Raw genomic sequence first — 27965 nt, forward strand, 5'->3', positions numbered from 1 at the left:
GCACAAAGCATACTGAAATCAGACTTACAGGTTAGTCTATTCACTTTAAGCATGTGTGTGCAAAATATTGCTTTACTTTTGAACAGACAAATGAAAAAAAAGCATCACTAGTGCTAGCTTGAAAGACCTCTTTTTCATATTTTTAGCCTGGGAAACAACCATCCTGCCTGTTACATATAAGATTTTAATTTGGAAACTCTAAAAACCAAAGCAAGCTTGTGCATATTCCTAAAAATCTCTTTTCTAAAAGTTCCTGCATGAAGTGTGTGCTGCAGCTTTTTTTTATTGTCATGGCCAGATTTTCAAAAAAAAACAACTCCCACCAAAACTGCACAGGTCTAATGCAAGGAGCTGTTGGCATTCAGCACCTTTAAAATTCGGTACACAGCTTAAGTGATTGTGCAGAACAGGACGTTTCCATTGCAGTGTGATCCAAGAGTTCATTTATGCCCCATATGGAAAAGACTGCATAAGTTTCAAAGCAATCAAAAGCAACTTTTACAAGTCGTATAGGACTTCAAGGATAGCAGCAATCGACCAGGCCTGACTCTCACAGCTAAAAGGACAATACTGGCCATTTTCATTGGTCAGCTCCGGAAGCCCCTTCCAGGATGATCTGATTAAAGAAAAATGAAATATTACTGTTAGATTGCATGCCAAAATTAAAAGAAGACTTTATTACAAAACCTTTCAGATGACAATCTCAGTAGGAAGCAGAACACTGCAAATAAAAGACCTTTTTCCCATACAGACCCAATATGGCATGCAATAGTTGAGTTTTCATTCTTTTTTTTCCAGCAACTGGAAAGTGTAGTTATTTCTGTGGATACTTTTCCCTCAAAGTGGACTCTGATACTATTAACACATAAGCTACACTCTTTTTGCAACTGGAATATAACTCCTATTTTCTAATGAGATGGGTTCTTCCAGCTGCAAAACTATGATGTTTGTGATAACTGGTATTTCAACCACCTGAAACTTGGCAATAGTGCTAAAAGTTACTCATATAGGTACAAATAAACACATGCATGAACTTCAAATATGAAGTGCTGAGGTTAGTAATCGTAGAACAGTATATAGAGCATATGAAAGAGGTGCCAAGCAGAGTATCTTTGTTTTGTCAAGTGAATATAATAGAAGGCAAATAGAGAAAAAAATCGTTTTAAAGGGGAAAAATCAAAATGCAGAAGAACATTTAGGAAGGACCCTACAAGCCTTACTATAACAAGTTCCTCTGTCTTATTTGAATAATTAACTATTAAGATTCTGAAAAAGTCCTGCTAACTTGCTCATTTATAACACATGAAATCCTAACAACATTTTGCATAAACTTACCTGTCATAGTTTTAAGCTGTCACTACTAGCCTTTTCCCCGTTTTGCTTTGCAGGTTATTTTAATAGTTAAAACATTTCAAAGATACACATAACACTTTCTGAAAATCACTTTTTGGTAGGAAATTAGACTTCCAAATTTGATTTTCTGTATTTTTCACATGCATAAACATTACTAATTCAAAAATCTAAAAAGCATTAGATTTCAGCAGTACTTAAAGTGTGAGTTATGCAATAGTCCATACAGTAGTGAGCTCTGTATGTAGAAAATAGATGCTATTTATATTAAAAATGTGTTCTTTTTAACATGAAGTAGTTTACTGGATATCACAAATTTGAAAGAACATGTTGAATACACGTTAGTTATTGTCCTACCTTTCAAGATGAACATAGTGGCGAGAAAGAACATTTTTAATCAAAAGTACAGTTTTTGCGTAAATCTCCGGACCAATCAATTTTGAGAAGTACAGTTTGGCACGAAGAAAGTATCCAATAGGCCACACCCATTCCTAAGCAAAGAATGATAACAGAGGATTATTACAGCTGCTGGTTTGAAAAAGTGACATTTTTTTCTGAGATGGAAGAAAACAGACTCTTACAGGTCCTTGGTGGTAATTAAATCCTCTGGCTACATTATAGTTGTCATTGTCAAGAGCATTATCATATATGCCACAGTAAACCATATCACTGCAAGAAATAAAAATGTAAAGCATTATTAAGACAAATTAAACAAGTATCTGAACACAGAAATGAGTCAAATATTCGCTGTAATTATGGCATTTACATTTTTTGATGGTTACTTTATGCACATCAATCAAGTTGTGCATTTTACATGAAAACAGAATTTCAAATACAATAATAAGCTAGTGGAAATCTTGGAATGACCTGTACTCATAATTTTGTCTTATTCCTTTTATTCATACTGTAGCCATGTATACAATTTCATATATGTAAGTATGTATTAAACTAAAATTCAGCATCTTGTATAATACCAAATTTGACATGCTTACTATGCGGAATTCATGAACACCTAGTGATTTCTATGTAAGTAAAATAAATTGAATGAACTTTCAGAACACCAAACTTCTAGAATAGTCCTGAAGTATTTATCACAAAATCAAATTGCCACCAATCATTAGATAATTTCTGTTGTCTAGTTGTGTGATTAACACACGGTTCTTATATCTACTATACTTACTCAGGGTCTAAAGTTTTCATGCCTAATGGACCAAGTAGCTTTTCCTCAGCTATTTGCAGAGCCTTCCAAGCTTTCTGAGGTGTGAACAGCTCAGGGGCCTAATAAATTAATTGAGATTTAATTAGTAAACACTACATGTGCAAACATAAGACTGCTTATATGAAAAAATAAAAACAAAACAGACAACCCTACACACAAAAATTGCATTTCCAAGTCAAAATTCATTTATATATTTTCTGTTGCCTTTCTAGCACACATAAGCCAGAGAAAATAAGACAACAGCAGATAGTCACTGTGTGATATTTCTTTTTTTTTCTTGATTCAGCATTTTTGCTAAGTATATTTAATCTCTTAAAGAAGCCCTATAAAGAGATGAAAACACAAAACCAAAACAAACACAAAACCAAAACAAACACAAAATACTCGAAGCTTTTTTTTAAACTAATCTGGGACAGGGGAGAACCCAAATCACACCTTAGAACACATTACAAACCCTGTCACATACAGTCAGGGTCTATCAGAGGCTGTATTTTAGGGGATGTTCTAAGAGGGATCAATACAGAAAGTATCACTTACCACAACCATTGCTATTGTGAAATTTGGCCTGAGTTGGTAATCGCACCATGGGCTCGAAGCTCCATAGCTGTCTTTATAAATTCCACGTTTGTGGACAAGATTTGGATGTTTCTCGTTTGGATCTGCTGGGTTCTCAGAGACGAAAAACAACCTTTCAAAGTGTCCTTGAATTTTTCTGTTCCACTCATCATATGTGATAGTCTCCTTCTTTCCTGCAATACAATACATTGCAAACAGGTTTTATGTTTGGAAAGAGCCACAGTGGTAGATGTGGTACCTCTGGTAGCACGAAGGCTGAGCTTAAGTCCCATTCTACAGTTTTGCCTAATGAAGGCCAGAGTAGCATTACAAAAAGTTATTACCTACAAGTTGTTAGGAAAGCAGATAGACAGCAAAATGCTTCTATATATAAAGGAACCAAATAGCTTGGAATGTGAAATTTTTAAAAAAGTATTATTTATCTTACAACCACTATTGGTAATTTAAATTAGAAATGCTATTAGCAAAAGAAAACTGCATGTTTATTTCAGAATATTTTGAATTCATCTAAATTTTACTTTGAATTCATCTACATTTCTTTAGAATATTTTCATTAGTGAAATTGTGCTAGAGATTTCCTCCTAAGCTGTGCATAGACCTTAGAATAGCAATGACTTTGAAGAAAGCCTTGGTTTTGTATTAAGTAGATAAGAGTATTACTTGCTTTTTCCTCAATAAATAAGTCACAAAACAAACCATATTACCAAAATTGAAAAGTGGTAGGCAAAGGAAAAAAAAAAAGAAATACTAAGAACTATTTTTATATATAATATATACATTAAAATTAATGCATATTAAATATAAATTTAATATGTAAATTTATACGTAAAATCTATATATGTTAAAGTAAAAAATGTAAATCTATACATTTATAAGAGACAGTATGAATAGAAACTGAGTAAAAAGAATGATTGTTTCCAAACATTATCTTTACTAAGCACTAAAACAGCTTCAGCCTGTATATTCATTCCTGCATTGTAAGTGTAATCCTATCACTGAGATTGACTTGAGAAGTGGTATTGGGCTCCCAAATTTTTATGAACACGAAACTTAATATGGAATAAAGCACATGTAACAACTGCAAGACAATACGACTATTAAAAGTCTCTTTTTCTAAGAAATATTTTAGTCACAGAATGATTGAAGCTGGGTAGGACCTCAAGGTCATCTATTCTAACCCCTCGATTTTATAAGATAAGATATATAAGATATTCCCCTAAGTTTCTCTCCTCCTAAACATTTTAGAGTGGTTTGATAATCATCTCTGATGTTACATAGCCAGTATTTCACCATTTCATTTATTTTCATATTCTGTTTAAACAGTTATGAGATCTGCCTCTTTACCATGTCGTCTTATGGTGACTCCATCATATGGAAACACATTTTTCTTAAACAAATCTTGCAACCAGCGAACAGTTGACTTGCATAGACCAACAATTTCCACAGCAGAGCCATCTCTAGGATAATCATTAAAAAAAAAGTCAAGAATTATTTAGGAATTATTTGTTATATAAGTTTTACCTGCATTTTCCCCAGCTGTCAGTGTATTTAGAAATTGCATTTTTCCCATTACTTATTAATGCCTACACCCTACCTGATTAAAAAAAGCTAATTATTTATCTGTAAATTTCATAGCAGGTCCATTAAGTACTTAGCACATGCATTTCCATGTCTTTTCTAGCACTTTCTCTGCATGACAACATCATTTTCATCAAACAGAATACTAAAAAGAGACAGGTTAAAGCATGCTTATTTTTCCCTGCATTTTTTCAGGCACTGAAGCTTAGCCTCATCAGGGTGGGTCCATTGACCTCTCTTGGTTCTCAATTGATATGTTCAAAAGTCAAACGATGCATTTTCTTTTTGGTTCTCACTCTCAATTAGCAGTTGATATAAAACTGATCATCAAGCTGACGCCAGAGTAAGGGCAGCAGTTCACTAGCATTTAGTAAAAAGTTTATTTTAAAAATACTTAATCTTGACTTTAATCTTAAGTAGATGTTGTAGATATTTTTGAATTCCTAATAGGAAATATTCTGACTACACAACAATTATCAATTGACATCTGCTATAGAACCTTATTAAGTCTTTTCTTGGTAATCTATAGTCATTTCCTAGTAATGTGGTACAAGTATGAATTAAGTTATGCTTTAATACTTGAATTCAAAAGCTGATTCTGCATGCAGAGCTAAGTCTACGTCAACAACTGAGAAGGTTTTTTCAGCACATTTTCTCTTCAGATGAGCAAAAAACATAATGTTGAAATTAACTTTTTATTAGTCAAATGATTGCAAAACTATTTAGCACATTCAAGAGAACATATCTGATGTGTTAGCAGAGCTCAAAATACTTCCGCAGAATTTCACTAAAAAAAAAAAAAAGCTTGGATTTTGTACCTTGGAGTAGCAGGTATTCCTTTGTTCCGAGCTCTATCGCTCTCTCCCATTTTATCCATCCAAGTGCCACAATTGAAACGGTTTCCTCCAAAGACAAAGCCAGTTTCATGGTCAACGCCTGCAACTACATTAAAACCTGCCAAGAAAGAACATAACATGTGAAATCTACATATTAAACAAAACAAAATGAACAAAACTCCTCAAAACTCCCATGCAAACCTACCCAAACCTCCTAACTAAAAGACTTCCCCTCTCTCCCCTTCATCCCCCTCTTCTCCCCCCCAAAAAATCTGAGGTGGGTCTACATCAAGTATATTTACAGTAATACTGCTTTAGAGAAGCTTTTTTTTTTTTTCCCCTCAAAAAAAAGTCAGCAGATGGAGAAGATAAAATAATCATCTTCTGAAATCCATATCCAGTGTTCTAAATATTTGTTACCTTCATCTCTCATGTTTTGATCTATCTGCGGACCAGCATTCCTTTCCCGGAAATTTATGCCTTCCATGTGTCGTTGCATTGCTTCCTGTATTACTTCATAAAGCGGCTGATCCTAGATTGATTGCATGATATGGGTGACATAGGAAAGGCAAAGTGTAAAAAAAGCAGAAAGGCTCTATCAAATGCGCAAACAGCAATAAATTCTTAAATTTTATTTTATGCTACTTCAAAAGAAAAGCATCTAGCATTCTCAGGTACCACCTCTGTCAACTGCAATGGGATATGCTTTCTGCGAATTTTTAGCGTACACCTTTTTCTCAAGATAAAAAGTAAAGCAAAGTTTTGGAAGAAAAGCCAATGGCATTTTTCTTTCTTCATCCCTAATCTCCCCATCCTAATTCGCACTTGACTAAAAAGTAATGCAGACACAATGAGAAAGACCTCAAAGAGAAAATACAAAATTCTTATTCTATAAACATCCTTCAACCTTAAATAACACATAGCAAACAGGTTCTTGTTGCTAAAACATTACATCCTTCTACTAAAAATGTATAGTCGTGTTAAAGGTTTTTAAAAACTTTAATTAATCTTTACCATAGTGTCTGCAGGCTGAGGAGGAGAGTCATCTCTTGGATACATCCTAGAAACAGGACACTTGAGAATGTCTAATCCATTTGGAGCAATTTTGCAATAATCTTGGATACACTGAAGCCACCACCACACGGCATCACGACAGTTGAATCTGGCATGTGTTCCCTGGCCAAGAAGATTTGGAATGAGACCATGTCTTAAAGTCTCACCAAATGCTAAAATTATGTTTCTAGAAGGAAAGAAAAATAATATAGCCTTAAGTTAGTTATAAGGCCATTATTATTCCGAACAACCACAAAGTACAAGTATATTTTAATACCAAGGCAAGTCAAGTATGTTTAAAGCTACAAATGACTTCGTTTAGCATGAGCTATATTTACAATAAAATGATATTTTTAAACACCCTCAAAACCTGCAATGTTAATCCATCTAAATCAGTTTGTTTCACAAAAAGTGCAATATTTGCTACTATGGAAAAGGTACCTTGCTTTTTTTATAGACTGCCATGTAGATATAAATCAACTCATTTTTATCTTTATATGTTGTGGAAAACTCCATCTAAATTTAAAGATTAGTATAACTATCAAGTTAAGAAAGCTGGCTCATATTTTATTTGCTCAATTAGCAGATTAAACATTTATAAAGATATCAGATTATAACAACGTAGAGTTCGCCAAGCTCTAGTACTGAACAAATAGTAGTAGTTGCCAAAATTTCAGGATACATATGCAATCTTACATTTCTGAGGAAAAATTATAACTCAAATTCATATAATAATAATTTCTAAATTATTGCTCAACAGCAATGACATAAGTACATACTAGAAACATCAGTTTTTGCAAGGACAAGCAGTGGTGTTATGAGCATGACTTTCTCCTAACTACATTAACACCTGCAGAATGATTTCGGACAACAGCAGGAACAGAGTGAGACAATCTCACCTTGCTTCTAGGTAACGTCCAGTAAGTAACATTAGACCTCTCAGTGCAATAAAGGTATCCCTTCCCCAAGAGCGAAAAATTCCAGAAGAAAAGTGAGGTAAGCCTAGGAAGAAATGTCAGAAATGTCACTGTCCAACTCATTTATTGGAATGGTCAAATTCTCCAAACTCATTTTTAGGTACAAACCAAGCAAAGAAGTTAAAAAATAACAGAAGTAATCCATGTGTGACTCTATATAAACAAGCTGATTTCTAGATATTCTTTTTAATAAGAAATAAAACTCCACATATTTAGAACAATTATCTATATAAAAATTCAAAATAATCAAGCAGAATTTATCTTTTTTTTGATTAAAATACATTAACTGAACGTCATCCCTTTAATAATAAAAAAACTATAACTAAGACAAGATGTATTACAGGTTTTTGGTAAAAATTTACATAATAGAGCTATGCCATTTGAATAGCACATAAAGGCTAAAACTGGACAGTTAATCTCTTCAAAATAATAACATTTTCACCTACTACAGAGGGAATCATGGTTCTCTTTTCCCATCAGCTTTTAAGAACTACATTTTAAGAGAAACATTATAACTTGTAATTATTAGAAAGATTCTGACTGTAAAAGCATAGTAAACGCTACAAAGTCCATCCTCGATTTTTTTTTCCCCCCTCAATTTATTAAAGCTTTTCAATCTAAAAAAGAAAAATTTCCACATGGTAGTTTTAAAACAAAAACTTGCCATGCATGCTTGCTAGAACAAAATTTTTACGCACAAATTTGCCTAAAGTGTTTATGAAACAACAATCTATGTAAGAGTTAAAAATCTCAGAGGAAACTAGCAAGTATGTGACAGGACTATCAAACCCAAACCCTTTAGTTTAATTAAAATCTACATTTAAATTAAGGGAACAATGCTCATTCCAAACTTCTATGCAACAGCAAAATAGGCAAATGGAATGTAACTAAAAAACATTTTCTTTCTCCGTGACAAAGTCAGAGAACAAAAAGAAAATTAAAGGCCACTATGAGACAAAGTTCCTACAATCTGTGCATGCCAAAAATGTCCAGGGTTTCAGAAAACGAATAGGTCAACTCCTGCGGAGAGGTGTGGGAAACCGCACACCCACACATTCCAAGATACTAAATACAGAAGATAATAGTTTTGGCATAGGCAAGTCCCCATTTGAGAGACTGTCAGATGCTGGCAGGACATTTAAGGCATAATGACTATATGCTGACCCTGCTTTTATGCTCTTTATGCTCTAAGTATCCACTGTTCGCCTCTTTTGAAGATCAGAGGATATTCTGGTCTACTATCAGTAGTTCATAGAATGCTTAAGGTTGGAAGGGACCTCTAGAGGTCATCTAGTCCAACCACCCTGCACACACAGGGTCACCTGGAGCACGTGGCACAGGACTGCATCAAAGCGGGTTTTGAAGATAGCTCTCACATTTTTTTCTGAAAACTTATCATTATACTCCATTAGAATTCAATTCTTAAATTCATACGAAACCCAAGGAAAATCTATTTTGGGAGATAAACTGAATCATCAACTAAATCATTCAGAATGTAAGAGAACATAGATCTCCATATAGGATATAATTAGATACTGTTAAAACTATCACTAAATAAAATACTTAAAAGCCTTTCTTTAAGAACAATAGCAATAAGGTGCCCCCAGGTAGCATGACTAGGCAAAACCTCCACATTTTCAAATGGACAAGCCGTTACCCTAAAGAAAAGTCAAATATAGAGGACGAATGAAGAGTACTGATACTTGCATTTATACACAGTGGTTAGGCTCCAGCCATAATGGATATGATTTTAACAGTTATTGAAAACAGTTTAACTATTTTGTAAGTTTTACTATTTTTGTAAGACTTAGTTATTTATACATTTAATGTTGTCCTCACTTACCAGCTGCCAAGGAAACACAACACTGTTCTTTCTCATGTGTAATTGCATTCAGCCGATAGGGAACATCATGTAAGGAAGGCGAGAGAACTGGCAGGCAAGGGTATCTTCCTATCCCGCACATCTGGATTGAACCCAGTGCAAGGTGTTTAACAAATGTTGATCCATTCTGCACAAAGCTGTAATTCAATGTAGTTGTATTAAAATAGCATTGTATTCAGCAACATGGGACTTCTATACATTTTATAAGAATTCAATAAACAGAATTAGTTAGTACGAATATTATGCATTAATCCATTTTGAATGCCCACTCATATCTGTAAGTCTCTCTCGAATTTTTTTCAGAAATGGCTGCCCAAAGCTACGCCTAAAACTTTAAGTTATTAATGCTAATGAAAGTGTTGGATCTTCAATACTTTACTAGAAAAGGGTAAGGAAATTATTCAATTTTGATGCCTACACAGCTTTTCCCCCCATGCGAAATAGACTAATTTCCAAATGATACTGCAGCCATACCAAACTCTTGGCCTGTTTTTGACACCTCTATTTTTTCAAAACAATGCTAGCTTGTTCAGAAGGTTCATAACTAGAATAAAACCTCCATTAAATCTATCTCCCTTCCCTCTCCAAGAAACAGAGCAGAAATGGGCATTGAAGATTAAAGAATGACCTCGCTAACTAAGCAAAGTGCTCAGTTAATGAAGGTATTAACTGCGTAAAGAAGTGTTGAACACAGCACCAGAATCAAGCACAATCTGATATTTCCCCTGAGCCATCAGACTTTAAAAAGCATTTGCACTTGTAAATCTGTAAGTCTCTGAAGAGGGAAGAAGTCATAAAACAGTAATAAGGGTTCGAGATTGAAGAGCTTTTGCTAAACCCAGCAGATCAATGCTGGCTGAGAAGTTTTCACCTTCCTACTGTGCACTGTCACTAGTGGTTGTAAATTCAAACCCACACGAGATATCAGAGCTGTCACTCTTCTAAACCACTGTCACTAGAAGGTGTATCCGATTTTCACTACAAAATTATCCTTCTCCATTGGGCAACATGTTTATGAAAATATTCTAAATACATTCTCCAACAGATAAAATATAAAAGATGTAATGAATACAGGTATCTACAAACCTCCACTATTGCAAGCATACCTGGACATCTGATGCCATGCCAAATCCAGAAGTGTTGTGTATGCCCCCACTAATATGGCATCGAAGTAACATGGGATAAGGTAACGTGGAATTCTCTTCAAGTAGACAAACATGGCCTTCAACCACTCACCAACCTATTATAATAAAATTATTAGATGTTAACAACACCAGGATTCAAAAGCAAACGTACTGAGGATCCACTTAATTTAATCATAGTTTACATATCCAAATTATACAACCCAGTAAGATTGCAGTTCCAAAGCTGACATTACGAACCAAGCATGGTAAATAGATTTTGGATTGCTAAAAAAGACAGGATCAAATAGAGAAACCAAGGGATTAAACGAACTATCACAAAACCAAATTATGTATAGCTGCTAGAGCCATACACTCTTGTGCCACTTGCAGATCTGGGTCTGGGACTCCAGGATCCAGAGCTTCTCTGTTTTTGTGGCTCTAGCAAGTATTTGACATTTGAGAAATATTTATCTCTTTCAATTCTGGTACTGTTTAGAGGTACACAACGATCTTCTACAAAGTCATTGTCACCAAAGATGCGAGCCATGCAGATAAACGCTCTATAGATGACAAAGCATGTGTGAATATATTACATGATAACACTACAGTTAGCCTGGAATGTTTAAGAACATAGAGGAAATTGAAAAGGAAAAAGAAAGCAATTTAAAACATATATTTTTTACTCACTTCTGCACAGGCTCCCGCACGCGAAATCAGACGATTACTGACATAGTCAATCATCCAGTCTCCAGATCTTAAATTATCACAAAATGGATGACCCAAATCATTCTTTGGTCTAATGTCTGCCATCACTGACATTAACCCTGAGGATACAAACCCAACCCTATTATAGGACAGTAATTATCACAAACAGCAGTTGCTATTTTCAAAGTAAATAGCTAAAGCAATAGCAGCATTAATTTGATTGTATTATTTCTATTGAGACAGAGACCGTTAGATTCAACTCACTTAGAATCACAGAATCACATGTCCTCTGAGGAAACCTTAAGACAGTCACCAAAATCTCCCATTGTGGATTAAATAGCATAATGAAATTCATGTTTCATAAATAACACTCTTCTGAAATCTGGTAGTACATAAGGTGATTTTTCACTGGATGCACTTTGTTTTATTTTAAAATGGAAGAATACTGCTGTTAGGATGAACATTTTGAAACTTATCTTGCATTCTCGATTATTGAAAAAAGGGTGTTTTAATATGCTGCCTCAGTTTGATTCCTTAGGGTATAACAATGACTAGCATGGTTAAGCAGAAACAATTATTTTTTTTAATCCCAAGAGAAGAAACAGTACCACAAGCCATAAAACAGCACTAAAGTTGAGACGGAGAAACTTTTTTCCTCAACAGGAAGGGGAAAAAAAAAAGAAAAAAAAAAGCATGCTAAGCATCTTGCAATTACTACCTTGGAGACCTGCATACTTCAGTGGTGACCAGTTTGGTATATTGTAACAACCGCCACCATCTTCTTGTTCTTCTGCCTCACATCTATATAGTACTTGATTTAGGTCAGCCAGAGTTAGTTTAGAGGCAATACTGGGGAGAAAAAAAAGAGTAAAGAAAAAAAAATATATTAATTTAGGTTAGTTTTATATTTTAGTTAAAATAATTAAATATGCACAACTTACCATTTCAATCTTGGAAATTTAAAAGTCTTTCTCACATTTCTAAGGGATTCTGCTCAGAGGCTTGAGTATACAGGAATAGAGACTTAAGAGATGAAGAACTGATCCCTAACAAACACACCCCAACACTGACAAAGACCCTATCTTGGCAAACCTATTTAAAGCAGCAAATAAACAGAACCTGAACAGAATCTGAGAAGCTTCTATTGACCCCTTTTAATATTATACATATAAAGAGCATCTAAATGTTATTTACACTCCAACAATCCAGATCCATCTACAGTAATGAAAATAGCACTCTAAATGTACATACTGTTCTTCACTTCTGCTGAAGCTACATCGTATGTTCATGGTTCTATTTCAGAAACTTAAGGAAAACTTACGAAGAAAAAAGAGTTGCTAGTATTGGTGCCGAATGATCATCAGGAAGACTTCCAGATTTAAAATGAGGACTGAACTGGATCAGATGATTGCGGAGTACACCAACAGCCTCTTGTGCCTTTGGGTCGAGGCTAACTCTGAAACACAAATGCATGACTTACAGAAACCTAGTCCCTCCAATAACTTCCCAAACAAGAAATCCTATTGTTCTGTTTTCACTGCCTTTAAAACACGAAATCCTATTGCTCTATTTTAACTAGAACAAAACATTTGCAATTAATGTAACATACCTGAACACTATTACACTTCCTGGAGTTAAGTTTTCAAATTCTATTTCTTGAACATATTCATTTGGCCCTTTTATGGCAGTTCCAGCTTGCTTTATAATTTTACTGTCTTTAATCTTAGAAAAGAAAACATATTTACAACTGAAATTTATATGAAACATCATAAATGACAATATGCTACATTGGAGCATAGAAGGAGGAGTCTAATTACCTGGATATGTTCCCTGAGTTCCACCGTGAAATTGGGCAATCCGTTTATAAAATGTTCGTCTTTTTTGTAAGGACTAACATATCTTTCAACAATTCTAGCCTCAAATACTACTTCTTCAATTTTTCCTGTAAAAAGTTAAACAAATCATATTGTAGTTGTTAAAATACTTTACATAGAAATTGATTCTTTCAACATGAAAGCAAATGATTCTTTCAACATGAAAGCTCAATATGAAGCAAAAAGAGGCAGAAAAATACAGTTCTCAGCTGCACAACTTAACAACATGCAAATGTGATAAAATATGTGCAGAGGTGCTATAAGCAAGCCATAAACATTTATTACACATTCACGACTTGCATTTAAAACTGCAGTATTGTTGTTTCATAATAAATTACTCAAGAAATTAATCATGGATTGAATTAGGACAAGTCTTTTACTCATCATTAGCTCTATTGGCTTCTTTATGACCTTTTAGCAGACGCTGTATTAGAAAGACTTCCAAAATACAGATAGATATTTTATTTTCAAACAACTCTGTCCATATATAAACACCCTAATTTTCTCTATCCTTTCAATAATTTACAAACTAAGGTACAAATCTTACAGCCATTTGTGTTTTAACATGCATGCAAGCATGACTCACTTCAAAACAAAAATGCATGTGCACACATACACACACACACAAAACTAGATATACTTAAAAACACAGAAAACATTACCAGGTGAAATGTACAAATTGCTATACATTCCTACTATAAATTACTGTAAAAAGCATTGCATAGTGAATTAATACTCCCTATATAATTTTATATATCTATTTTGTATTTACATATAGATTTTTTTCTGCATACTAACATATGCACTATGATGTTGTACCTTATTAAGCTGTGTTTTAAAACTCAAAAATATTGCAGATAAGAAAGCTGAAGAATAAGGATACCCATAAATACCATGAATTTGCCTTTTCTGGTATAACATTCCACAAATAATAATTTCACTTTCCTTCCCCTGAAAATTAATCGTTTTCTGCAGTTAGTTCTTACCAGTACACAGCGAGGAAAGTAAACAACAGTATATTTTCATGGGGAGCTCAAAGCAGGAAATGTATTCAGAATACAAGTGTCTTTAAAAAGCCTAAAGGATTTAAATCAATTTTTTTCTTTATATACTTGTGATATTTAAGATGTACAATCTACATGTATCTAAAAGGTGTTTTACACAATGATCATTCGAACATACAAAATCAATTTAAGCAAAGTACGGGGTTGGAATAAATTGAATTTTTTATACATCTGCAATTTCTTAAGCATAAATCTGATTACCTGGGATACACATTTCAGGTACTTCTTTACTGTAGAAGGAAGTTTTAGGATCTCTGAAAGCAGTTCGACTTACAGCCACAACAGACTGGTGTGTGTTAGGACAATGTCTTGTCACTGCCACTATATCTTCGTCAACTTGATCCACATACACCTAGAAAAGACAAACCATAACAGCTGTGCTCACTTAGAAAATAAATACTGAGAAAATACAGTGCAATTCTCACTTGCCTGATTAAAAGCTTTAGCTCCCAGCTCCTGATGCAGCCTGTTTATAGCCAACCTTCCTGCCAAAATTCCTGTTTCCAAATTAACTTCACCAGAACTCAGGTGCGTTGATGGATTCCACTTTGAATAAAACCTCTCCTCAGATACCACAGAAATCTGTAAAGAAATTAATGTTTAAATGTATATGAGCAACTCTAAATCATCTGGAGGCTCCAAATACATAATCAATTCAGGTTTCATGTAAAATTAGACAATCCAAATTAATGATGGCTAGTCAACTGCTTGGAACCCAAAATAAACATTTAGATACATATACATATGTTTGTATATATAAACTTATATACACACACATATACATATCTCCCAGGACAAGAATAAAGTTTGCATTTAAAAAAATATATTTGAAATTAATTTTAGTTACAGACCTGGTGGGGCACTAATTCGTCATAGCCTTTGGTGCTTCCTGTAGCACAGCACGCCATGGAAACAATCATTGCACTAGGAAGAGCATCATATGCAGAACGATGCTAGGTTAACAAAAAACAAATAGATACAAAATGAATCAATATATAATTCATTCCCTCCCAAATGTAAGTATGCATATAGAAGATGCACTGAATTTAAGAGAGGAACTGATTATCACACAATCATCATTTTCTCAATCATGATACTGAAAAAAATACCACAGATATTTAATATATAACAATGTAAGAGCAAGACTCAAAAATAAGGACTCTAATTCCCACTATTCTCTCTCCCATTCTCTCCTGCAGGACAAAAGCCAAGGAGAACAGATGAACACACAGAGAGAACCACTTACAGCTGGAATGAAAGAATCAAAACAGCTCTTTATTATCAAGACCTTTATACTGTTCTGCTTAGAAAGAGAAAATTGTTAAAATCAGCTAGAATTGTTACAGAACGTTAGTTCGTGCATGAAAACCTAAAGTTATGACCCACATTCTTCCTAAATACCACTTCAAATCTGGACTACATGAAGCCCTGCCAGGGTTCAAAAATACCAGTTTAGAAAAGATTAAATGTAACACTTAAACTGAAGTGCTCACCTGAATTGGACATTCATTATCATGCGTGATATCCATGAACAGTGCATGAGCAATAGCTGGCATCAGAGGTCTCAAACGTGGCTGAACAAAAGAGCCAACAGGTTCACCTCCAAAACGATAAACTAATCTTCCCTCTTCATGACTATTATAAGCAGTCATGGCCTCTGAAGAAAAAAATCTGTGTCTGCATGAGAATAACTACCATAGAGGAGAGCATGCACAGAGGTAATAACACAACATTTTACATTTGTATGTTGGTGTGTTCAGTAATGGGAAGAAGGGAAGGGGTGTGTGTGGGTGTGAAGGTGTTACTTTTATTCTCTCATGTGGATACACAACCGGCAAGTATGCTATTTGCTATAATGTATTAATGTAAAAACGGACGGGGGGAAAAAGGCAAACAAATCTGAGAAACGTTCCTAACAGGCTTTAAGAAACTCATGCAACAAAAATTAATTAGCAGGACACATGATATAGCACTTGCAAAGGTGTGCTCAAACTTCTTTTCTCTTGCTAGTAAAATGTTTAACCTTCTCCAGACTAACACAAGCTGTCTCCTCTCAAACTTCAGCTAATACTGTACTTTGTTGATGAGTAACAAAAAAGTCACAATACATAAACTGTACCTACTAATTTCATACTGAATGCAATCAAAGCGCATAACCAGAAGGAACCTTTTCTCTGTAAAGAGCATATAATCTACAATCTCTGGTGGGAAAGAAAACTACATACACAGCAAGCCTACCTCTTATTAAGGAGGCAATGCCCAGACTATTCACAAAGATATTGTCCAGCTCCTCACTTCCTGTGAACAGCTCAGCCACTACATACAAATCAGCTCGCAATTTTCTAGCTGTGTCCAGCATGTACTGCAAAAAGCACAGCCAAAAAAGCCACAAAAGAGGAAAGGTAGACACAAAATAGGACAAATTTCAAAGCTAGGCCAGGATTGGAGAAAGGGAAAATGCCATGCAGCAAAGAATCAGAAAGCCAAAACTCAAGAAGGAAAAATTAAACACAAAATGATACACAAATATAAGCAAAAATCAAAAATCAGGATATAAGAGAGAAAGAGTTAAAAAGAACAGGAAAGAAGAAAGATAATTGCATAAGCAAAGATGATAAATATTTAAGAAAAAAAAAAAAGCATACCAACGTTAGTTTCATGTTAACAACTCCAATCATACATAACCCTATGCAACTTTCAATTGCTTATTGTACCTCTAATCAAGCTGGTAATTCCCAGGCGGTTGACAAAGATATTGTCAATGTACTCACTGCCCGTGAAGAGTTCAGCTATCACATAAAGATTAGGTCTGACTGATCTGGCTGTTGCTAGCATCTCCTATAGATCATAACACATTTTTAATGGAAGTTGTCCATTGTAATCTTGTGGATGTGCAATCATTAACATGAATGTTAAGCAAAACATAAATGAGCTCTAATATATGCAGTGCATTAAAGAATGAAGAGAGAAAACATTCATAAAACAACATTTGTATTTTGTAGGTTATTTACAGTTTGACTATTCTAGGAAATTCTTAAAAGACTAAGTCAACCACAAAAATAAAAAACTAACTCAAAGTGCAAGAATAGAGGTTGGATAAAACAGATGCATTTTAAGGTAAAAAAATTCTGCATGACTTCAGGCAAAGTCTTCAAAGTTATCATTCAATAGATAGTAAACACAGGTGAAAATATCCCTGGCTTTGAGATAAGCCTCATCAACTGTGCGCTTCATAGATGTAAGTATCTTCTGTAACTAAGCTAAGACACTCCACTAGTGAGCTGCACTACTCAATTTCAAATTAATTTTCTTTGCATAGATTTTTTTTACCAGCTTTTAAATGGTATGATTTCCATTCTAGCATCTTTGTTAGCTGTTTACAGTAGTTGAAACCATGTCTAAATATCCTCAGTCAAGAAACCTGCTTTAGGTTGTGAGGCAGCTTCATTCACATCAGAATTCTGCCATGTGGATTCTGCAGATTTTGTAGCAGCAGTGCAGGACTTATTTCATAGCCAGAAGCTGGTTTATTATAAGCGTGTTTAATCTTGCGTACCTCAGCTACATGAATAGGTGTTGAGTGACAGTTGTCGAGACGAACACCATGGAAATATTTGGCAGTAATTTCAGTGTACTTTTTCATATGTGCCCAGAGGTAAGGACAATCTTCTGGTTTTTCACCATAACGCAGTTTCACACTGTCTCCCCAACAAATAAGCTCCCTCCTCAAATAAACATTTGAGCCTGTAAGTGCAAATAATTAAACTACAGAATGCATCATGCATCAAAATGAAGATGTGATACTTTACTTTCCACTGCTGAACAGTAGCAGTGTTGTGAGTTTAAGAGTCAGTTTGAGCCATCCTAAACCCCTCTTCCTATCCTTAAAACAACCCACAGAAAGTATTTGCTTGTACTCTTCTACACCCTCCAGTGTGTCTAAACAGTTCAAAAAAAAAATACAAAACAACCAAAAAGCACACACACCCACATACTCAAAAACTTCAAACATAAAAGTACTATTTAAGAATTAATAGTTTAGAAATTTATCTGTATAGCTTTGTCTTTGGAGTATAACTACAAGCAATTTTGCAATGCCAGTGCAATTATCAAAACTGTTCTACCTATACAGCCAAGGTGAGAGACTCCACTCAATTGTGCAGCAGAACAGTTAGCTGATGCGACCTATTCCTTCACCACTGCCTCTCCCCTGCTCCCTCCCTATCCCACCCCACAACACTTTATGTGGTCCCCACTCCAGTGCCTTCACCTGCGGCATTCACTGGACCTTTCAGGAGCCAGCTCTTGCTCACTGATGCAGAGCACTATCCACCTTACTACTGCATTAGTTTTCCACTAAAACAGCATGAAAGTATTTTTTTAAAAAAATTTGAAGTTCCTTTACAAACCTGGTTCAGCAAAGTTTTTAAGAGGATCATCTCCCATTACCCAGCCATTATGGGCCATGAAATAACAAGCCTTATCTGGCTGATGTATCATAGTTTCTTCTTCCTCCACACTCAAGTCTTTGAATGGGTAAGTAAAATATCTATGGAATACACAAGCAAAAAGCAAATCAAACCAAACAAACAGATACAAGATACTCTTAATTTCAAAGGCAGTGAATTGCAGTTATCTGCTATAATCTGCCTTTTAGATCAAACAGATATAAAAAGCAGCTCCTAGACTATAAATGATGGACAGTTTTCTATTTCGCAACACGCCTCAAAGGAGGAAGGACAGTTGTTTTCACTATCTTAGCATCAGCTGATAGTGTAAAAATAAAACTCCAACCCCTCATATATACAAGCATCACCAGGTACATAACAGATGAAAGGCAGAAGTTTTCCTAGTTCCTCCCCCCCACGCCTACAAGAGTAAGCCAATATGTAAAGCTTCAATGTGCCATGAGTACTGTTACCATGCTCTCCAAATTCACGTTTATCAGTTACTATCACTATGCAAATATTCAATTCATACATTAAATGACCATTGAACATGAAAAAGGAAACATGCACTTGTATGATTTTTCTCCTATGAGTTTTTAGTTCTAATGAGCTTTGAAATTACTTTCCCTCTATAGGATTTAACAAAAAAGTTGTAATACCTGGTAACTAAAGGATATTTTCTAGTAACAGGACCCAGTTTAGGACCATGACCAGCCAGTCGTTCATAAACGACAGTCCCCGCAAGGCAGTTGACAGCCTAAAAATAAAACAGTTATGCATTATTAAAAAAAAAAAAAGGCATTTATTCACAATTTAAAACAAGTCAGCATTAAAACACAGCAACTATAAGACCTGCTCTTGATGGTGATTAGTTTGTCTGTATTGTTCAGCATTCAGTTCTTCAATTCTCTTGCGAAACCAGTTACAACACTCTTCTATCGCAGCTGGTCCATTGCTTAGCAGGTAGAAATCATATCAGGGAACAATTAGAAAAGGTAATTTAAAATCATTTCATAATAAATACACAAAATTAAAATGTATGGGAAAATATATTTTTTATGTTTCAGAATATAATTTTATCCTGTTTCGTTCTGCAAATTTAACTTTATTTCTACTTTTAACTTGCAACCAATAATGTAATAAATACCTGTGTGGGATAAAAGTTGCCAGTGCTATATCCATATCTACAGTACAGCCAAGTCGCCTATAGTTAGGATCCTGAATTACTTGAAGATGCTGATGTGGATCAGATTTAGTGCTCATTTTGCCTGAGGACAAAATTTTACAAGTCATTATTAAATAAAAATATAAAATAACTTTAAAAGACAGAATACATTTGTTATTCTGGCATAAGGAAGACAAGGGTTTTAGAGGCTTGCAAGAGAAAAGAAACTAGTATCTCAGAGCTGGCTGTTCAAAAACAACTGTGCTCAACTATAATACTGCATTTGGAGAAAAAAAATATTCCTTTCTACTAAACCCTTTTTTCTAGCAAAGTCCTCAAAAGCTTTACTAGTTCTCAGAGCATCTACATGCATTTAACTCAGCATTGCAGATTTCTCACATATCAAATAATGGAGTTATTTGTTTTTCTAGCTTTTATATACGCTGGAATTCAAGAAACATGATAAATAATTATAAAAAATTAATTCACATGCTTTGGCAATATAATTTACCTTGAGTTAGAAGGGTTTTAAATTGCTGCACAGCTTTGTTAACATCCACTTGGAAAAATTCCCACAGCCTAATTTTTGGATATATATCTTCCCAGATTATTTTACGGATACACTGTGAAAGTAAAAATTATTTTGATGATTAATAAAAATGATCAAAAAACACTAAGTGCTCATATTATTTTTAAGGAAAGAAATGCTTGGGATGAAAGTTGTTCTACTAAATAGTATATACTGCAAATTATGTACCATGGTTTGCACATCATCACAACCCTTAAACATTGTTTCATGTTTATTAACATATTTTTACTTCTTATTTACTTACATTCAGGTGATGATCATTTTCAATTAAAGGAGGGACTCCTTTATCAATACACTTTCCTCCAGCCACCATACAACTCAAGTGCCAGAGAGCTCTATCTAATACCCAGGCTGGCTTCAGGTGAGGAGAATTTACGAGATTATAGCCACATTCTGGATGCATCCTGAGCCATTCACTGTTAGCAGCTTATTTTAAAAAGGGGAGAAAAGAAATACATAACCTGAATACTTAGTTGCTTTATGAAAATATCTTAATACCAAGAACTTATGATACTTATGTATACTTAGTTCACATTTAATTAAGTTTTAAGTTTATTTCAGCTAATAGAAGAATCTTGTCTACAAGTAAGGGTGCATTGTTAATACCATTTTTTTGCGATATTCAGTCATGCAGACTGCAGACAAACTTCTTGTTAGTTATGTAAAAACAACAGAGTAGTAACACTGATTCTAATATACTGAGAAAAATTACATTTTTGTTACAGGAAATATATCAAGCAATGCTTGTGAAATCCTTGGATGTGTTCAAGACTAAACGTACATTCCGTACCAAGATTTAAGGTGCCTAAGTTATTTTATGTTTGTAACCTCAAGATGTCACAAACACGAAACAACTAATGAAAAATGTGCTTAAATGTATCTCACACAGGGAGACGGGTGCACACTAACACTTTCAGATCAGATGCTACTCTAATATCTCTATTTTCTAAACTTTCCCTATAGCACCAAACAGCAGATGAAAAAGCAACCCCCCCACCTCCCCCAAAAATTAGACTGTGTTGAATAGTAGGGACTAACTCAAGGAAGTTAGAGTATTCACTTGTAAATGGGTGTAATCTATTACAGACAGTGGTACAGACAGCAACATAGGTAAATACATATGAGGCAGAGAATATTTTATTTTTTAAAATACAACAAAAAACTCAACAAGTTAATTTCTCTGTTTATGAAACTGCCCTAAACATGTAGGTAATCAGAAAATACTTTCCCTAAATTCTTTCAAATCCCTGAATTTAAAAAACGAAATGTTAAAGAGGAGATGTGAACAAAAAAAGAACACTACTCAAATTTTACTTTCAGGTATTTTTTGAAATTTTGGACACTTTTTATAAAACGTCTCATCATTCTATTGTTTTGGAAAAACACAAGAAAAACAATAGGATCAAACTCACAGAAAGTATTCAATGAGTTACATTATCAAAAAGAGGTATCAAAAGAGTCATTAACACGCCTACAACTGCAGAACAATTAAGAAGTGAAAAACAACTTTGCTTTATTCAAAGAAGTTCAAACAAAAATGTCAAAAGGAAAGAAAAGAGTGTACTTGCTCAGCCTCCAGTACGAATAGCTCTTCTAAACACCCTCCTAAATTACATCTCAAGACCATTAAGGGCATGGCATGAAGATCTCAATTTCCGCAAATGGTTTGACCTTATAAACATGGAATTCTGCCATCTGCGACTAAAAGCATCTTACTGATTTGCAAGCTACATAAAGCTGAGGCTATTAAAGCCTATTCTTAGCCAATCAGATCTCTCTTGTTTTCTTTTTTAATACAAATGCTACTCTGAAAAAAACTTTTCTCCAAAAAAGAGAAAACTTTACTCTGTTCAGCTGAGCCAGAACTATGATTCAAGAAGACAAAGGTCTTCTATCAGTAAATACAATTCTAAAAATAAAATTCATTATTTTAATCCAAGTTATTAAGTTAACTTAAGAAGATGCCTCTTCTTAAAGATACAGAAATTATGATTTATAAAGTTATTGAAAATTCAGGGGAAAAAAAAAGTACTTTCTATTTTCCTTCCTATTACTGAAAAGTAAATGCTGATGAACATAATATTTTGTTTGGATACTTTGAAAGAAGCAGCAGCCCAGAAAGTGTAAATCTACCCAGTTACCCAGGCTTTCAAGCTCATCTATAATCTATGAATGATCTCCCTACAAACATGCCAAAGCTGTACCCATATTTAGCATGCATATATAATTTATCACTATTTTTAAACTTAGGACAGTCATTAACTTTTTTTTATTCTCTATTTTATAGTCTAACAGAGACATTAACATCAAAACATAATGCCAGCCTTCTATACAGTCCAAGCATTCACTGCTTGTCTAGTGCAAAAATCAAGCACCTTGGCTTAACCACTGAATTACGCTGAGCTGGCTAACTTTACAATAGGAGAATTCTTCATTTATAACTTCATCACAGCATACTGAAGTAAAAACAAACAAACAAAAACTCCACACCACCCTACTTTAGCTATGAATAGCTAGGAGAAAAAAAGCTTTTAAAACACTGGCATATCTACAGGAAAATATAAAAAACAAAAACAAAACACAAAACCTCTTTATTCACCTTTTCTTCCCCCTATAATGATTAATATTTTTTATATTTTTTCTCCCTTGCTTAATCAGTGTTCTGTCCCTATTCTGCTTATTATTTCCTTGCTATAACCAAATTTGAGTTGTTACTTCTCATTATTTTATTCATTGGAATATTTACCTGAAATAAAATCTACAAAATTAAGATCTTCTGAAATACAAAATGCCCTGGAACTTACCATGAGTTTAAATAATATTTAGTAAGCTGAATTTAAATATGCATGCAGAACTCCATCTAGAAAGCTGCTCCTAAAGGCAAAGATGCTTTTCAAGATGCAGAGGAGACTATATAGAGAACAGCACCTACTCTTAGCACAGAATACAGAAGTGCCAAGTGCCCAGCTGTTTTTTTGGCTTTTGTTTTTGTTTTTGAAACTAGCTGAAACTAATTAACTAACTGAAACCAACTTTGCTTTTGAAACTAATGAATTTCTCTTATGAGGATTTCACTTAGGTCAGATACTCCCTGAAGTTATTTCCAATACTATGCAGATAACCCAACACTCCCTCCCTATTTTCTATACATACCTGATAACTCTTTCCACTCTGTGCACTCAGTATCCTCAAACAAGTCTGAGAGCTTTTCTTCCCTTTTTTTTTTTAAAAAACAGTTCAGAGAACTAATAAATAGTGTAATAATCCATTAGAATAAAAGAAAAAAAATAGGTACACAGGCTCACCATCTCCTTTTCAAAATCCCCTGATCTTCAATGTCGCTTTCTTAGTCTTACATTTCATGCTAGTCATTTATGACTAGCAAAATAGCGCTATTCAAAATGCTTATGATTTGTCTCTGCAAAAAGTTGTAAAAGAGCAAATGAGGAGACAAAAAAATTTTTTGCTTGTGCCAAAAAGGAGGCTGGGAATTTTTTAAAAATAATTTTAAAAAGTTTTGCCACATTCTATTTTCTGTTATTCATTACCATGCTCTTCTCCACAGGAGTAATTAGTTATAAGAATAGTTATACAGTTTTTCTACAATATAAATTTGTAAAACAGATGCCATACATTTATGTGCAAGCTGCACACTGTAGATCATAGAAATAAACACAATATTTTGAAAAACAGTCGCGAATGCCCTCTGTGAAGACTTCTAACCACTCTTCAACAATACAGAATTCTTTTTTGCCTTCTTAGCAGATATGTCTCCATAACAGATGTGAAAGAGGATCAAGATTAAGGAAATAATGGAATATAATCACCAGACTAATCTGGTTATTAACACATACGAGGAAATCTTACCAGTATGATTGTAGACTACATCTGTGATGCAAAGCATATTCCATTCATTTTTCATTTTTTCCACAAGAGCTCCTATATCACTCCAAGTGCACTTTTTATTATGGCTTGAAAATTCAGAGTTTACTTCTAATTGATCAGCCAACGAATAACATGATCTAGATAGTCCCAGTTTCTGAAGTGGCGTAAAATGAATCATATTGTAACCTAAGTAACAAGAAAAATAAATTTCAGTAAAAGTTAATTGCCAAAAGAATAATAAATTATATCATAAAAAGTATTAAAAGATAATGTTTGAAGTAATATGTGTAAATTACTCTGAGTCTTCCCACCAATATTCTACATAATACTTGTATTAAAAAAAAAAATTACAGTCTCAATTCTATAAACTTTTAGATCCATTCAAAATCTAGTCAATAAAATGAGTGATTTCCTATACAAGAAAAATCCAAATTACTGCATTTACTAAACTATTGTAATTGTTTCACTGACTTAAACTATTGAATTTGTTGAACCTGGTAGGAAATATTTAAACTTCAAAATAGGCAATAAACAAACTGTTTACATTGAAGGTACTCCATACAATTTTGGTTTATTTTTTTTAAACCACATTTTTTAAAAAAAAAATCCTTTAGTATGTATATTGATATTACCTGTTTCTTTTGCAACTTTAAGTCTATCTTCCCATTCATGAAAGGGCCCCAAACACTTAGCAAGGAATGTTTGGAGTGTGACACAATCCAAAGGTAGCACATGATTATCAGCTCCAACACGCAAAATAGGATCCACAACTATGTAACCTCCACCACTTTTCTCATTTCTGGGAAAAATTAATGAAATTGTCATTAATATAGGAAATACCAGTCAGCTTCAGAAACAGAAGCTCACAAATGCATCTATTTCAAAAATACCAAAGGCTACTCAGAGGTGTTCTAAAGAGAATAGAAATGCTGCAGAGACATGCATCTTAAGACCATCTCTGCATTGGACTTACATCAGTGCTTGAAGGAATACAATTAAAATACAGAAGCTTAAACTCTCTCTTAAGTGAGATGCCTTTGGTATTGTCTTGGAGACAAGGTACTGATTCCTGCTTTTAGAAAATGGCTGCAAACAAAGAAAAAATGACTGCCCATCTTTCAATTATAGACTTACATTTGGAGAATCATCCTTTTAAGAGAGAGACCTGGGCTAAGAAGTCTCTTTAGCCTAAGGGAATTTAACTATCAGCTCCTATCTTTTAGAAGCTCACAACATTAGGTTATAGCCATTACAGACACTGCTATTATCTTACCCTCTTGAAACAAGAGTACTGTGAAGAACATCTGTCCTGGAGAGAAAAAAAGAAAATCCCCCAATGCCTTGCCTGGCCAATGAAGGGAGCAAAAATTAACCCTTCAGATATTTAGAATGCAGATTACTTTGAAATTTTGTAAAAATGGTTTGCCCTTCCAACATCAGACAACCACCAAACCTTGGATGTCATGAGATTTAGATAGGTCTCACTTTTGCATTGGAAAAAAAAAAAAAAAAAGCTTTTATTCTTAATAGTATTTCTTCAGGACTAAAATGCATGCAGAAATAGGGAGCAGACTACATTTGTCAAGATGTATAAATTTTCTCTTACCCAAGACTGAAATAATACTGATAAGACCCAGAAATCTGGAGATCCAGTTTGCAATATTTGTCAGAGTCATCTTCTTTTCCTGTAGGATTGTGCCATGATAATGTCCTGAACTTGCGTCGATCGAACACTTCTCCAGAAGCTGGATAGTTAGTGTACACAGTAACATGCTTGCCTTGAAGAGTTGGGCCCAGTCGGAACTGTAGTTCAAAACCTAAAGAAGAAAATAAATTAAAGACATCAGGAGGATGTCTTTAATTCTGCAGCAACAGTTCATAATTTGATATTATGTTAAGAAAAAAAGGCACCAATATATCTTTCAAGAACTTTTGCAGGATGGTATATTTCTACATGATCTTCTTTCCCTGTTTTCCTATCCTTTTCCTGGGCACATCTGACAGCTTACACATACGCCTTTTCCTTTACTTACATGGAACTCTTTCCATTTTGTTTCCCTTTTCCATATAAAAGTCTTAAAAATAAAAAACAGCAGATTATGGTCACCAAACCACACACAATCCTATGCAGATATACGCTTTTTTTTTAAGGGTAAATCTCAGGTTTCTAAATGTATGCTTTTCAACTGTAACATCATGTTTAGTTGCATGTATCTAAAGCGTACAAATAAACTCCTACATTTTCCTTTGAATCACTGAACTCTGCAGAGCCTGTGCAAGTCCTGCAGCTCATGCACACATAGAAAGAGCAGCATCTAGGTTTAAGATAAGCAGAATAGAAAGAATACACTTATAACATTAGGAATAAAATTGTATTGCAGTCATTTCTGTTGAAATAAAGAATTAAGCATAGTCAGCAGGTCTTGCGAAACTCTTCCACCTGCACATATGAGGGCCTTCATCAAGCACACGGCTAAATTATTGCAGTATATTTTCAAATGACTGGAACAGGTAGATGTTTAAGTGTTTGCACAAAAGCTTTTACTAAATTACATGTCATTCATGTAATTGCCTAGCCTAGTCTACAAATTGGAATTCTGAATAAGAGAACTGGTGCATTTGTAAGAGTAAGTAATCAAAATAATTATTTCTAAAAGAATTCAAAAGTTCCATGGTCCTAAACGGGGGCGGGAGGGAAGTTGCTTAAGAGCTAGAATCATAGCAGCTCTAATATCAGAGTTCAGCTGCCTGAGTATATTTAAATATTTAAGTTCAACAAGCTCATAGTTTCTCTTGTTGACATAATTGTCGCTGCATCAAAGAAGTCATGCAAAACAGTAGTGTTTTTAGGATCTGAATTTCTTTCAGGTAAAATAAAGATCACTTGACTGCAGAAATTTTACATGAAAACTAAAAAAAAAGCCTTTTGGAAGGTGAGCACAATTCTCTCCAGTAATGTCTTGACATTTTGTTATAGAGATTTCTAAAATTAGAGTACAGGGATATATGCCACTGATATCTTATTTCCTGTAACAGTTATACTGACATCGGGAATGCGGTGCTCAAATTTCATGTGGTCTCTCCGACGCTGCTACAAGCAGAATAACTTTGACGTCTGAAATCCCTGCACTTTTGTGTGACTGTCCAAGAAAACTTACATAACTCAAAGTCAACAACAGAGATCAGGTTTCACTCTGCAGTTTGTACACTAGCATTATTTTTTTAGATTAAAAAGAAACTTGTGAAAACATTTAAAAATAGTTTTTATTTACACAAACAAGGAGCCAATATATTAACTCTTATAGTACATCAGTTTGATAGTAAATTCCTGCGCCCGCGGCGCCCACCTTGCTCCAGCCTGAAGAGGGTCTTGTCCAGCTTCTCCATCTCGTCGAGGTGCAGCAGCCGCGTCTGCTTCGTGCTCGGCATGGCGGCCGCGGGCCGGGGGGGCGCCGGGCGGCGCTGCCGGCGCGGGGGCGGGGGGAAGCACGAGCGGACCCCGCGTCAGCGGCGGCCGCCTGCGAGCGCCCGAGGCGCGGGCACGGGGCAGGCGCTGGCGGGAGCCGCGGCGGGGGCCTCGGGCAGCAGGTTCGCGCCGCGCTCGGGAGCGGCTCCTCAGCCAGGCGGTCGCGGCGAGGAG

General features: G+C 34.7%; 1 protein-coding gene across 2 annotated transcripts; it reads right to left on the minus strand.

The window, feature by feature from the left end:
- Window positions 1-324: 324 nt before the first annotated feature.
- On the minus strand, window positions 325-27775 carry AGL (amylo-alpha-1,6-glucosidase and 4-alpha-glucanotransferase). 2 transcript variants are annotated; one of them, XM_010213728.2, is made up of 33 exons: window positions 27673-27775; window positions 25932-26142; window positions 24958-25124; window positions 24308-24511; window positions 20685-20866; window positions 20363-20474; window positions 19834-19954; window positions 19539-19641; window positions 19346-19443; window positions 18648-18787; window positions 17795-17982; window positions 16477-16600; window positions 15732-15895; window positions 15090-15191; window positions 14668-14820; window positions 14440-14590; window positions 13118-13242; window positions 12910-13022; window positions 12622-12756; window positions 12019-12149; window positions 11283-11419; window positions 10578-10711; window positions 9433-9608; window positions 7512-7614; window positions 6574-6799; window positions 5980-6091; window positions 5542-5677; window positions 4490-4602; window positions 3107-3318; window positions 2531-2628; window positions 1932-2019; window positions 1708-1841; window positions 325-616 (listed from the first exon to the last, which is right to left on the minus strand). In XM_010213728.2, the coding sequence occupies exons 1-33, from the start codon at window positions 27752-27754 to the stop codon at window positions 499-501; spliced, it is 4593 nt and encodes a 1530-aa protein (XP_010212030.2). In that variant the 5' UTR covers window positions 27755-27775; the 3' UTR covers window positions 325-498. The 2 variants fall into 2 exon arrangements, with proteins under 2 accessions (XP_010212030.2, XP_088380633.1); XM_088524507.1 differs by lacking the exon at window positions 16477-16600 and adding an exon at window positions 16953-17076.
- Window positions 27776-27965: the final 190 nt, after the last annotated feature.

Source organism: Tinamus guttatus, unplaced genomic scaffold (genome assembly GCF_059628265.1).
Source record: "Tinamus guttatus ecotype Peru unplaced genomic scaffold, ASM5962826v1 Tinamus_guttatus_pri_ptg000211l, whole genome shotgun sequence".
In the NCBI taxonomy this organism is placed as follows: Eukaryota; Metazoa; Chordata; class Aves; order Tinamiformes; family Tinamidae; genus Tinamus; species Tinamus guttatus.